The 13,600-nt window shown below is 47.1% G+C and overlaps 1 protein-coding gene across 1 annotated transcript; it reads left to right on the top strand.

Moving 5' to 3' along the window:
* Positions 1-8,046: 8,046 nt before the first annotated feature.
* Positions 8,047-13,268, top strand: clcf1 (cardiotrophin-like cytokine factor 1). The gene is made up of 3 exons (XM_059953267.1): positions 8,047-8,203; positions 11,651-11,787; positions 12,798-13,268. Exons 1-3 carry the CDS (start codon positions 8,047-8,049, stop codon positions 13,266-13,268), a joined length of 765 nt encoding a protein of 254 aa, XP_059809250.1.
* The last annotated feature ends 332 nt before the right edge of the window (positions 13,269-13,600 follow it).

Genomic DNA, 13,600 nt, shown 5'->3' with positions numbered 1-13,600 from the left:
TAGATCACACCAGGGAGCATCCTAGTGAACCCGTTCTGCATCTTCTCCAAAGCACCCCACACCCTTCCTATAACGAAGCAACCAGAACTGAATGCAGACTCAGCTGAAGCAGAGTCTTGTAAAACTGAAACGTAACTTCTTGACACTTGAACTCAATTTCTTGACTAATAAAGGCAAACATGTGCCCGTTTTTGCCACCCTGATGACCTGTGCATCCACGTTCAAGGAGTTAAGGGCCCTGTCGTTATTCTTTTTTGGCATAATTTGAAAATGTAAAAGTGTTAAGTCCATGAAAACTGACAGCGTGAGGAACTGCCTCATTACAGGAAAGGTGTGGGGGCTTTGTAGAGGGTGGAGGAGATTCACTAGGATGTTGCCTGGATTAGAGAGCATGAGTTACAATGAAAGGTCGGACAAACTTGGGTTGTTTTCTCTGGAGCGGCCAAGGCTGTTGGGAGTTCTGATAGTCAAAGTACATTTATTATTGAAGTATGTGTACCTGACCGTGAGATTCTCTTCATTGCAGGCTTTTACAGGAAAATGAAGCAATACAATAAAATTTATTTAAAAAACTATATATTTATAAAGACTGATAACTAACCAATGTGGAAAATAAGATAAATCAAGCAAATATGTAGTAAAAATAAACAAATAATACTGAAAACATGAATTGTAGAGCACTTCAACGTGAGTCTGCAGGTTGTGGAATCAGTTCAGAGTTGGGGTGAGCGAAGTTCTCCACGTTAGTCTGAGAGCCTGATGGTTCTGGAGTAATAACTGTCCCTGAAACTGGTGGTGTGGGATCTAAAATTCATGCAGCTCCTGCCCAAAGGTAGGAGTGAGAAGAGAACATGGCCTGGATGGTGGGGAGCCCTTGATGATAGATGCCGCCTTCTGGTGGCGATGCCCCTTGTCGATGTACTCCATGGTGGGGAGGGCTTTGCCTGTGAGGGACTGGGCTTTTCCATTCCTATGCATTGGTATTTCCACACCAGGCCATGATGCAAACAGTCAGGATGCTCTCCAAAAGCATGTCAAAGTTTTAGATATGCTGAATCTACCCAAATGTCTAAGAAAGCTGTTGAGCCGTCTCTGTGATGGTACTTATGTCCCAAGACAGATACTCTGACATGGTGAGACCAAGGAACCTTCTCAGTTCCGTCCGATATTGGGGGAGAGGGCAGAGCACAGCAGCATGCAGCATATTCAACTGAACTTTATCGCTAACTCTGCTTGTACATTATGTAACCTCCTCCCATTTGGGAGTGGCTAACTGGGTGGCAGAGGAATACCACAACATCTCCCCTTCTTGAAAAAAACAAAAATGAGGTACGGTATGTACTATTTGTCTATAGAACTTCTTTGAAATTATAGTCACTGAAGTTGTGCGATTCAGTTCACTTTACCGTTAGCAACTAACTTATACTCCTTACATAAACTTTTAAAAAATTGCCAGTGTTATAACTGTCTTTCTCTTTGGTTTTAATGGCCTCTCTTTTGTTTCTCTTTGATTTCCTTAAGACCATAAGATATAGGAGGAGAATTTGGCTGTTTAGCCCATCGAGTCTGTTCCACCATTTCATCATGGTGGATCCAGTTTCCCTCCCAGTCTCAATCTCCTTCTTCCCTGTATCCCTTCATGCCCTGACCAATCAAGAATCTTTCTTTTTCTTTTTCAATCTTTTTATTAGCTTTTAAAAAAAAACATAACATAATATTATATTACATATGTTATGAATACAATAGATTTGAAATTGAGTTGATAACAAGATAACAATATCTTAATAAACTATCAGCGAAAAAGGATCATACAATATCAATCTAATCTATATTGATTATACATGAAAAGATTAAAAATAATCATCAAAAGAAAAAGAAAAAAAGTGTAAAATATAAGAAAAAATGTATATTTAAAGAAATAATAAAAAAAACTAAACCTAAACTAACATGGGCAATAATAATAGTTTATAAGTATATGATAGTGTCAAAAAACTCCGGAACTCCATACCTGAACAAGAATAATAAGAGTAAAGGTCTGGAAGAAGTCAAATTAATTCATGTGAAAGTGTCGAATAAACGGTCCCCAAGTTTCTTCAAATTTAATTGATGAATCAAAAATAGTACTTCTAATTTTTTCTAAACTTAAGCAAGAAATAGTTTGAGAAAACCATTGAAATGTGGTAGGAGGATTTACTTAGATCTTCTGGCCATTAATAGATCTTCTGGCCATTAATGTTACAAAGGCAATCATTCGTCTAATTGGAGGAGAGAATCGACTATCATCTTCATTTGGAATACCAAAAATTGCAGTGATAAAATGAGGTTGTAAATCAATATTCCAAATTGAGGAAATGGTAGCAAATATGTCCTTCCAATAATTATGTAAAGTAGGACATGACCAAAACATGTGGGTCAATGAAGCCACATCTAAATGACATCTGTCACATTGAGGGTTAATATGAGAATAGAATTGAGCAAGCTTATCTTTAGACATATGAGCTCTCTGAACAACCTTAAATTGTATTAAAGCATGTTTAGCACATATAGAAGACGAATTAACCATTTGTAAAAATTTTTCCCATTTTTCCGTTGAAATATTGTATTGAAGTTCTTTTTCCCATTCCTGTTTAATTCTACCTGATATCTCTGGTTGTATCTTTATAATCATATTATAAATAAGAGCCACTAATCTCTTCTGACAGGGATTTAAAGTAAAAATCATATCTGAAAAATCTATCAAAGTTGAATTAGGGAAGGATGGTAAAACTTTGTATAAAAAGTTTCTAATTTGTAATTATCTAAAAAAATTAGATTTAGGTAATTTAAATTTGTTAGGAAGTTGATCAAAAGACATCAAACTACCTTCAGAAAAAAGATCGCGAAAACATATTATACCTTTCCTAAGAATCTATCAACCTCTGCCATAAATATACATAAAAATTTGGCCTCCACAGCTGCCTGTGGTAAAGAATTCCACAGATTTGCCACTCTCTGCCTAAAGAAATTCCTCCTCATCTCAGTTCTGAAAGGACACCTCTCTATTTTGAGGCTCTGTCCTCTGATCTTAGACTCTCCCACTATAGGAAACATTCTCTCCACACCCACTATCAAGGCTGTTCATCATTTGACAGGTTTCAATGAAGTCACCCTCATTCTTCTGAATTCCAGTGAATATGGGCCCAGAGCCACCAAACGCTCTTCATATGACATCATTCAATCCTGGAATCATCTTTGTGAACCTCCTTTGAACCCTCCCTAGTTCCTTTCTTTTTTCCACCAATTCCTTTATTCCAAAGAACAGTTTCATTTTGTGAAATGTTTTCAACATTAGAACCCTTTTTTAAAAATTCTAAACGTATTGGAGGTCAGGATAGACTACCTGAACACTCAGAGGATGTGAGAGGATTATTATGCCTCTTTACTCACTTGCCCTAAGCTATTAGGACTATGGACTATATCTCTGGTAAACAACCCAATCTGGTATCGGTTCCTGAAAGTGTAGAAGCAGATGGAGATTCTGGAACAGGTGCGTCCACCCCAGGTAGGTGGTCCTCATCACAAGGATCAGGCCAATCTATTTCTTCCTCAACCTTGCGTGGACTTTGAAGGCACACAAGCACACGCCTGTTCTGCCTGGTTTCGCCGTGTGATGTTCTGATCACAAATGATCATGGTGCACTCTGCCAAACTATTGTTCCTTTGATGAATTTGCTCTGAAACTCAAACAGCTTCACCACTCCTGAACGGCGACAAAGATTTTGCTCTGTGTCTGAGATCATGCACACTCTTCATTTTCTCACGCTGGGTTGTCTCAAAATTTCTCTCTTTGTCTAAATCCAGTGAGTGATATTGGAGAAGGGAAGGAAGAATGGTCAGAATTGTCCTCAGTCTTCAGCCCACTGACACCTCGAGGATGACTTCTCCTGTGGTGCGTCCCTTTCTTAGCTCATGCCTCATGATGCATAAATTCATGAGGACTGCAGCCGTTCACAAGAGGTGTGGAGAGATAAGCCTTGTTGGGGTCTTTTACCTTCAGTAGGAGACTCTTATCTGTTCTTTCCACTTCTTTCATTTGCCTGTGAATTGTTTGTCTGGTGTTTGATCTCCGTCTGTAGCAAAGGTTTTGAATTCTGAGCAGCTGAATAGTGGGCCATTGTTTGACACAAGTGTCTCTGGTACTCCGTGGCAGGTGAATACAGCTTTCAAATGCTGTATAACTGCTGGCGAGGATGTAGAGGACAGCCTGGACACCTCAACATTCCATGAGTAGCAATGCACAGTGAGAAGATAGCAGTCTCTTTTCAGCTCGAAAATGTCTGTGCCTGCAACTTGCCGTGGAAAGTCTGGTAATTCTGCGGACGGGGAGGTCCAGCGTGATTATCGTCTGGTTTTCTGCATGCTTCACATCATCTCCTGGTGTGCTCAGACCAGGACACCATACAGACTGCCTTGCTCTGAGGCAGCATTTTTCAAAGCCTTATGTCCATGGTTCATTTGTCTGATAATTTTGACATGCAGAGAAGCAGGAATGATGAGTCTGGAGCCCTGTAGCAGCAAAGCATCGAGAATAGTGAGTGTGAAGCCAGTGAAGCCTGACTTTGTGAGCTCCTGTTGGGCCGTCCGTGCTCATCCATGCATAATCTTGCTGCAGATTTGGTCCTTTCTCAGTTCAGCGTGAATGTTGTCCAGTTTACTCTGTGAGGCTGGAAAGCTTTCACGTAGCTGAGCTAAGCTGGTTTCTTCCATGAGGTGGAGACGGTTTCTGCCCACTCACTTTGGCATGGCATCCTCAACAGTGTCTGATATTGAGTGACTTGCTGAGTAACGTTCAATGTCCTAACAGTATCACGTGAGCCTCATTCTGAATTTTGCAGACATGGAGGTAAGACATCCAAGTGGTTCAAGCTGAGGAGGCTGACGAGAGGCTTGTGGTCTGTTCCAAGCAGGAATTTAGTGCCTATCAAGTAGCAGCTGAGGCATCACAAGCCCACACGAGACCCAGTGTCTCATTTTCGATCTGCCCATAATTCTATTCATTTAGAGTCAGTGCTTTGGATGCATATGCCATTGGTTTCCATACATCACTCAGCACTCCCCCCCCCCCCGCCCGCCCCCCGGGCCAAAGGAAGAGGTGTCTGTTGAGACCGTGGTTGCTTTGTTTGGATCAAAGAACACTGATGCTGGTGGAGAGATGAGCTCTGCTTTAAGTGATGAGGATGACTTCTCCTGTGGTGCGTCCCAGGTCCAAATGTTTCTCTGAGAGAGGAGGTCTCATAGTGGCTTTGTTTTCTCCGGCAAATCTGGAATGAACTTTCCCAGCTGGTTTACCATGCCAAGGGAATTGTGATTTCTGACAAATTTGTAGTTTGGTTCGTGTTCCGAACTCCTGCCAGTTTGTCTGAATTTGGTTGCACTCCCTCTGAGGATAGTTGGTGGCCGAAGAACTTCAACTCCGACTTTGCAAGTTCACATTTCTTTTGTTCAGGGTGGTTCCAGTCTGTTTCAGTTTCTTCAAGGTAGCTTCCAGACTTCTGTCATGTTCCTCATGTGAGTCTCCATGTGGCTGACTGCACCTTCCAGTCCCCCCAAACTTCGGTTCATCCTCATCTGAAAGAGTGCAGGGACCGATGAGATACCAAAAGGGGGTCTGTTGAGGGCATAGTGTCCGTACAGTGTGATAAAGGCAGAATAAACTTCTGCCAGAATAAACCTCATTATTCAATTTTGTTAGATCAACACAGGTCCTCACTGTGCCATCTAGCTTAGGAACAGAAACAATGCCCACTCACCATTCATACTCTCAACTTCAGCTTTGTCTTTCTTTATCAATGCTTCACTATGGTCAGAGTCACTCCTCGTGTCAGTTGGATAAGGTACTCTTCTATCAGTACCCCCAGGCCTGTGAACAACTCCGGAGATTTCTCCTGCATGATTTATCAGATCCAACCCCGCAATGAGGTCCAGCTTCTCGATGGCATGTCATCCGGGTAGTGGTGAGAAAAGACCCTGGATAACGTAGACATCCTCTTTTAACTGCATCTCATTTTTACAGACAGCAGTAGTAAACATTCCTTACACAGTGAGCTTGTGTTTCCCTGGCCCCGTGAGCACTTCCTTTGTTAGGTTTAGTGTAATGCCTGTTTTCTTCACCAGTTTTGTAAACAGACTTTCAGTAGTGGCTGTGATATCTGCCCCAGTGTCCATTTTTAAATGTCACAACCTCATTTTGCAAATGCACTGTGGTACACCAGCCTTGTCTACTTGAATCGAGAGCCCCAAGTTAAGCTCTCTCTTCATCTGAATCATGGTCTCTTTGACCTCCTGAAGAACGGGTTTTGGGTGACACTTTTTTTTCATGGCCAACTCTATGGAATTGGTGGCATTTCACTTCTTTTGCTGGACAGACGTGGAAGGAGATGCTGCATCTCCTGCAGGTGGACATTTTATCTGCTCTTTGTTTCGATTTTCTGTTTTGTTTGAGCTGAGCTCTATCGTTACCTCTGTCTGGAATCTTTCTGACTGCACCTTGTTTGTACCCTTCTTTCTGTACAGCTCGTAGCTTTACCTCAGCATTGTTTTCAGGCCTGAGTTCCACCTGTTGCTGACGAACATTCTCACTCTGCCCAACCATAGTAACAGCTTTCTCTAATGTGCGATTTGCGTGCAACGGGAGTTGCTCTGATAATTTGCTGTCTCACAGCCCGACAACAATCCTGTCTCTAATGAGCTCATCTCTCAGATTTCCATATGCACCATTGTCATCACACAATACTGTGATGAAGTCATTTACACTTTCATCTGGCTCTTGTTTTCTGGAGTCGAACTTTGCTCTCTCCTCTGTCACATTTCACTTTCCTGTGAAATACTCCTTGAATTTATCCTGCACTGTTTTAGGACACACTTTGGCCCACAATGTTGTGCCAACCTTCAAACCCAGCCTCCCATATAACCCCCCCCCCACCTTAAATTCCTCCATATACCTGTCTAGTAGTCTCTTAAACTTCACTAGTATATCTGCCTCCACCACTGACTCAGGCAGTGCATTCCACGCACCAACCACTCTCTGAATGAAAAACCTTCCTCTAATATCCCCCTTGAACTTCTCTCCCCTTACCTTAAAGCCGTGTCCTCTTGTACTGAGCAGTGGTGCCCTGGGGAAGAGGCACTGGCTGTCCACTCTGTCTATTCCACTTAATATCTTGTACACCTCTATCACGTCTCCTCTCATCCTCCTTCTCTCCAAAGAGTAAAGCCATAGCTCCCTTAATCTCTGATCATAATCCATACTCTCTAAACCAGGCAGCATCTTGGTAAATCTCCTCTGTACCCTTTTCAATGCTTCCACATCCTTCCTATAGTGAAAATTCTTTCTTGTTGGGAGTCTCACTTGGTTTATAAAGCTCCAATTCCTCAACTACCAACCACTCCTGACACCACATTGTGTTTGATATTGAGGGAGAGTGCAGAGCGCACCAGCATGCAGGATATTCAACTGAACTTTATTGATAACCTTGCTTGTACGGTATGTGAACTCTTCCCACGTGGGAGTGGCACAGGAATAACACTATTAACCACCAGTACGCTCTCCGCCTCTAATCCCCTAATGAGGAGGGCTCATGGGCTTCTGGCCGAGATGGTGATACACGGTGACACTGTGTGGACAGCTCACAAAATTACTAGGTACACATCTTCTGATAGAGTTTTCTAAGATTATGAGAGTGACAGATAGAGTGAAACAGCATGTATTGTTTCCCTCAGGGTGGTGGGTGTCTCTTGCGTCTGACGATGACGGGAAACCTGTGCAGCAGTGTTGTTAAAGTGGAAAAGCCACCCATTCCACCGGGGCAGTTTCACTCTCTCGACCTCAGAACCCTGGGTTCACTGGTTCGAGTATTCATCACAGACTGGGGTTGCAGTGTGTGACCATGACGTCTTCTGCGCCTTGTCGCGTCCGCCGCTCTTCATGGAGTGTTGTCGTACTGTCTTCCTGGCCGTTGTGGATCTCATCCCACCCCCCCCCCCCCAGTCCACCGGAGCTGACTTCCCATGCCAGGACGGGCATCTCTCCATCTTGCCAGCGTACGAGGCCGTCAGCTACCCTCAGCTGGGTTAGCCGGCCTGTCGTCTCAGTGTCGCTGCTGTCGCAATGCAAGCGGCTACTTGGAGCCACAGATGAGAGCCAAGTGTCCAGCGGGGGCCAAAAGTGAGGGAGCCACCCCAGAATGGACGCGACCAACCTCTTCACCAGAGGTGCTAACCCTCCCTGTACGTCCCCGGGGTGGAAATATCAAATATTAGAAGGAATTTAAGGAGAGAGGGGTTGTTCAAAGGAGATTTGCGGGGTAAATTTTTTTCACACAGAAAATGGTAGGTGCCAGGAATGAGCTGCCAGGGGTGGTGGTGAAGGCAGATACGATAGAGGTGTTGAAAGGACTCTCAGATAGGCACACAGGTGTGCAGGGAATGGAGGGGTATGGACACTGTGTAGACAGAAAGGATTAGTTTGGTTCTGTGTTTAACTACTAGTTTTGATATAGGTGTTGGAGATTTTGGATGGTGGAGTGGAAATTTATCTTTACCGAAAGAGGTGTAGGTTGTTCCCTTCACTAGCCTGTAGGTCACCCTTGGGCAAGGTGTAGCACTTGCTTAGGGCCCTAATAAGGGTGATGTGAAGCCATGGGAGCCGCTGGTGGACGGTCGTATGAGCAGCCGGTGAGAATCACAAGTCCTGGTTACTCAACCACTGACGCCAGGCAGACAGTCTCTGGAGAATATTGGTAATGGCTGGGGTCGCCCGCCTTGTAAAGACACTGCCCAGAAGATGGCAACAGCAAACCACTTCTATAGAAATATTTGCCAAGAACAATCATGGTGATGGAGACCAAGATCGCCCACATCTACCTCACAAACGAATGAACCAAGATACGGGGAAAATCATGTCGTGCACACAGATCATTCAGGCTGCGCGGTCGTGTAGTGGTTAGCATGAAGCTTTACAATGCCGGCTGAACAGGGTTCAATTCCCAACGCCGTCTGTGAGGGGTTTGTACATTCTCCCCATAACCTCCAGGTGCTCCGGTTTCCTTCCACAATCCAAAGACATGTGGGTTAGGCTTGATAAGTTGTGGGCATGATACGTTGGCACCGGAAACTTAGCAACACTTGCCAGCTGCCTCAGCACAGTCCTCGCTAATTTGACACAATACGATGTATTTCGCTGAGTATCGGTGCACATGGAACACATAAAGCTGATCTATCTAATTGTTACACAGTGCCTTGAGGCAGAACAAGGTAAAACTATAAGAGAATGCATAATATTTGGAGGATTGTGAGCAATTTTGAGGACGATATATAAGAGAGAATGTACTGGCACTGGAGAGATTCCAGAGGAGGTTTACAAGAAGTATCCTGGGAATGAAAGGGTTAATGTATGAAGCGTGAGAGCAGACTCTGGGCCTGTACTTGCTGCTGTTTAGAAGAATGAAGGGGGATCTCATTGAAACCCATTGAAAGGACGTGGAGCAGATGTGGAGAGGAAGTTTCCTGTAGAGGGGCCTCGGACCAGAAGGCACAGACTCAGCATAGAAGGGTGTCCCTTTAGAACAGGGAAGAGGAGGAATTTCTTTAGCCAGAGGGTGGTGAATCTGTTGAATTCATTGCCACGGACGGCTGTGGAGCCAAGTCGTTGGGTATATTTAAAGCGGAGGTTGATAGGTTCTTGATCAGTCAGGGTGTCAAAGGTTGTGGGGAAAAGACAGGAGAATGAGATTGAGAGGGAAAATAAATCAGCCATGATTGAATGATGGAGCGGACTTGCTGGGCCTTCAGGGCCCAATTCTGCACCTCTGTCTTATGCTCTTATGATTTTGCGTGTAACAGCTACAGCGAAAGTACCGTGCAGGGAGACAATAGGGTGAAAATCATAACAAGGTAGATTGTGAGGTCAAGATTCCATCTTATCATACAAGAGGCCCATTCAGTAGTCTGATAACAGTGGGGTAGAAGCTGTCCTTGAGCCTGGCGAGATGTGCTTTTGTATCTTCTGCCCAAACGGAAGGGGGAGGAGAGAGAAATTCGGGATGGGTGGCTGCTTTATTGAGTCAGTAGGAAGTGCAGACAGAGTCCATGGTTTCTGTGAGGTGCTGAGCTGTGCCCGCGACTCGCCATACCCCTGGGGTCACGGCAGAGCCATTGTCATACGGCGGTGTATCCCGATCAGATGCTTTCTGTGGTGTGCCTGTAAAAATCATTGAGGATCAACAGGGACACAGTAAACTTCATTAGCCCCCTGTGGGAGTAATAGTGATGGTTTGATCAGTTCAGCGTGGGTTCTTCTTCTGTATAGTTTTACGCTCTGTGTTCGATCGGGGGAGCGAAGGAGAGACGTGTGTTACTTTCTCACAGACTGATCTGGCCAGTGTTCAAATATCTCATTACATGCCAGTGAGACCATACTCTGACAGGCAGAAACCGAGGAGGAAATCTCTTTCCAGTGACTAATCGCTGATGGCTTCCCAGGTAAGGGTTGGCTTGCACACAAAGGTAACCTGGTGCGTGAGTGTGTGGAGGCTGTTTGAATGCACGTTGAACATTCTCAGTTTAAATGTCACTTGGCATGGGGAAAAGGCTGGGGAATTTTGGAAGCATTTTTCCTCCTTTTGGGGGATTATTTAAGGAGAAGTCTGTTCATTCAGGGCCACAGAGCCGTCAGTCCTATGTTGTGGGTCACAAAGGGTTCAGATGCTCACTCCAGGAGGTGTGTTTGGGGGGCAGGGGGAGGGCTGTTCTTGGAGCAGGAGGGAGGACTGTTCAGGGGACAGGGGGAGGTGCATTCCAGGGGAAGGAGGAGTTTTTTTCTGGAGGGGGCAGGGGGAGAGCTGTCCCAGGTGCCTGGAGGGGCTTGGCACTCACTGGAAGAGATGGTGTGTCATGAGGGGGAGTGGTGTGGGAATGGAGGGAGGAGGGAATGGTGTTGAGAGGGGTGTGGTGATTGGGTTAGGGATGGAGGGCGAGTGGGAAATCAGAGAGGGATGGAAAGAGAGGGGAGGATGAAGAGAGAGAAGGAGAGTGAAGGGGGAAGGAGAGAAAAAGGTAAAGGAAGGAGGGATGGAGAGAAGGGGAGAGGATGCAGAGAGGAGGAAAGGGAGGGTAAAGGGAAGAGAAGGAAGGAGGGTAAAGGAAAGAGAGCAAGAGGGAATGAGAAAGAGAGAGAGGAAGGAGGATAGCAAAAGGGAGGGAGAGAGAGGAGAGGAGAAAGGGAGAAAGGAGAAAGGAGAGATCGAGAGGTAAGAAAAGAGAGGAGGTGATGGAGAGAGGGGAGGAGAGAGAGCAAAAGGAAGGGAGAGAGGGACAGGTGAGAGGGGGAGTGAAGGAGGGAATGGGAAAACAAATATGGAGAGGGCAAGGAGATGCAGAGAGAAAAAGAGGGGAGGGAGGAGAGCAAACTAGAATATGAATGAGAAATGGAGAATAAGGGAATGAAGACAAAGAGGAAGAACAGACTTGTGGATGGAGAAAAGATATGAAGGGAGGAGAGGAGAGTGAAGTGGGGTAATGGTGAGAGAGAAGAAAGGAGGGGGAGATAGGGAGGGAAGAGGGCGCTGGAAGGGACAGCAGTCAGGCCTGCACTGACGAGCATCTTTCCTGGCAGGCACATTGTGCTGGACGCTGGCGGTGTGTGTGCTGGGATCAGCAGTGGCTCCCGAGACCACGAGGCAGCTAATCACTCGCACCCTGAGGTTGACCACCTTCCTCAAAAATGACTCGACCGAACTGCGCAAGATCTATGTGAGTGTTTGTGGGGTTGTGGGGGGGGGCACAATCTGCCCCAGACCTCAACACCCCTCCATTCTCTGTGAGCCCTTACTTCCCTACACCCCTCCCATCTCGACGACCCATCCTTCACCATCTCCATCAACCCCTCCTTCCCTGACAACCTTCTGTCTCTGTGCCTCCCCGTGCCGTCTATCTGCGACACCCCTCCCTGTTGCTGTGACCCCCCCTTTCCCCTACACCCCTCCCTGTGTCTGTGATGCCTCCTTCCCCTACAACCCTGACCGTGGTGTGACCCCCCCTTTCCCTTACACCCCGCCATGTCCGTGACCCCCTCCCCATGGTCTGTGACCCCCCCTTTCCCTCACACCCCTCCACATGTCCGTGACCCCCTTTCCCTTACACCCCTCCCTGTTGCTGTGACCCCCCGTTCCCCTACACCCCTCCTCATGTCAGTGACCCCCTTTCCCTTACACCCCTCCCTGTTGCTGTGACCCCTCCTTCCCCTACACCTCATGTCCGTGACTCCCCCTTCCCCTACCCTCCTCCCCCGTGTCTGTGACCCTCCCTTTCCCCTACACCCCTCTCTGTGACCTCCTCCTTCCCCACACCCCTCCATCTGCCACACTCCTCCCCAAGTCCATCACCTCCGTCAGCACTCCAATGCCTCTCCGTCTCAAGGTACCCCTTCCCTCTCCTGTACCCCATCTCATCTATGACCCCCTCCACCTCCATGACCTTCTCCTTATCCTACACCCCTCCCTGTCTCTGGTAAACACTCCCAACACCTCCTGTCTGGGTGACCACTTTCATCCCTACCCCATCCTTGTCTCTGTGAAGCCCACCCTCCCCTATGCTGCTCCATCTCTCTAAAGCATGAGTCAAGGAACTGAGTGGAAGATTTGGGAAATTCTACCTTCTGCACCAATTAATTCAAGTTCCCTGCGCTGTTCCAGATTTGAACCCGTCCCCCCTTCCCCAAAATACATTTCATACTCTCACTCTCTGGCATCTCCCTCTTCCAGCTCCAACAGATGGGGAGCCCTTTCTCCGACCCAGAATTTTCGCTGCCCAGACGACACCTGGAGGGCGTGCCAGATGCCGAGATCCCGATTCTGACCTGGTTCAACCTCAGCGCCCAGGAGCGGCTGGGTGCCGACCTGGGGGCACTTTCCATCCTGCTGAAGCTGCTGGAGGTGATGGCTGAGGACCTGATGGTGCTAGGGGACTCTTCCTCCCCCCCGGGGAAGCTGCTAGGACAGCTGAATGCCCATCGCTCCAACGTGAATGGTCTGGTAACTGGGCTGTGCAAACTGCTCTCTGCTCTGGGCTACACACCCCCCACCCTCCCCCTACCCCTCGCCACTCCCTCCTGCGAGACCTCGGCCTTCGAGTGCAAGGTGCGGGGTTACCTGATCTGCCGGAATTACATGGGCTGGCTGGCAAGGACAGAGCGAGACCTCGGCCTGCTGTCCCACTCTGTCTCCTCTGCCTGACACCCATCTGGGATAGCAATCCCAGTTTAAAATGCACCAATTCCAGATTAAATCTGCCAGTTCTGGGTCTGATCTCAGGGCTGTCCCGGGCCTCCCACCCATCCCCTCCCCAGAGCGGACACCCATCCTGTGAGACACCTGAACCCCCCCCCCCCCCCCGCCACCCATCTTGGGGCATAAGGCGAGGGGCTGCCTGATCTGCCGGGCATATGGGGAATGGCTGGCGACGACAGAGCAAGCTATTGGCCTGCTCCCCTGCTCCGTCTGCACCCCCCCCTCCATACAGAATCCCTGGTGGGGGGGGGGAGGCAGATGCTTCTGCCCAAACTGAC

This window comes from Hypanus sabinus, chromosome 29 (genome assembly GCF_030144855.1).
Source record: "Hypanus sabinus isolate sHypSab1 chromosome 29, sHypSab1.hap1, whole genome shotgun sequence".
NCBI lineage: Eukaryota > Metazoa > Chordata > Chondrichthyes > Myliobatiformes > Dasyatidae > Hypanus > Hypanus sabinus.
Note: the sequence above shows the minus strand (reverse complement) of the source record. Positions and strands in the feature narration are given on the sequence as shown.

Bases quoted from the DNA above. Each gene is read 5' to 3' on its own strand.
- clcf1 (XM_059953267.1), top strand. From the start codon at position 8,047: ATGCCAGGACGGGCATCTCTCCATCTTGCCAGCGTACGAGGCCGTCAG. The intron at 8,204-11,650 runs GTGAGGGAGCCA...CTTTCCTGGCAG, and splicing joins GTGTCCAGCGGGGGCCAAAA to GCACATTGTGCTGGACGCTG. The intron at 11,788-12,797 runs GTGAGTGTTTGT...TCCCTCTTCCAG, and splicing joins CCGAACTGCGCAAGATCTAT to CTCCAACAGATGGGGAGCCC.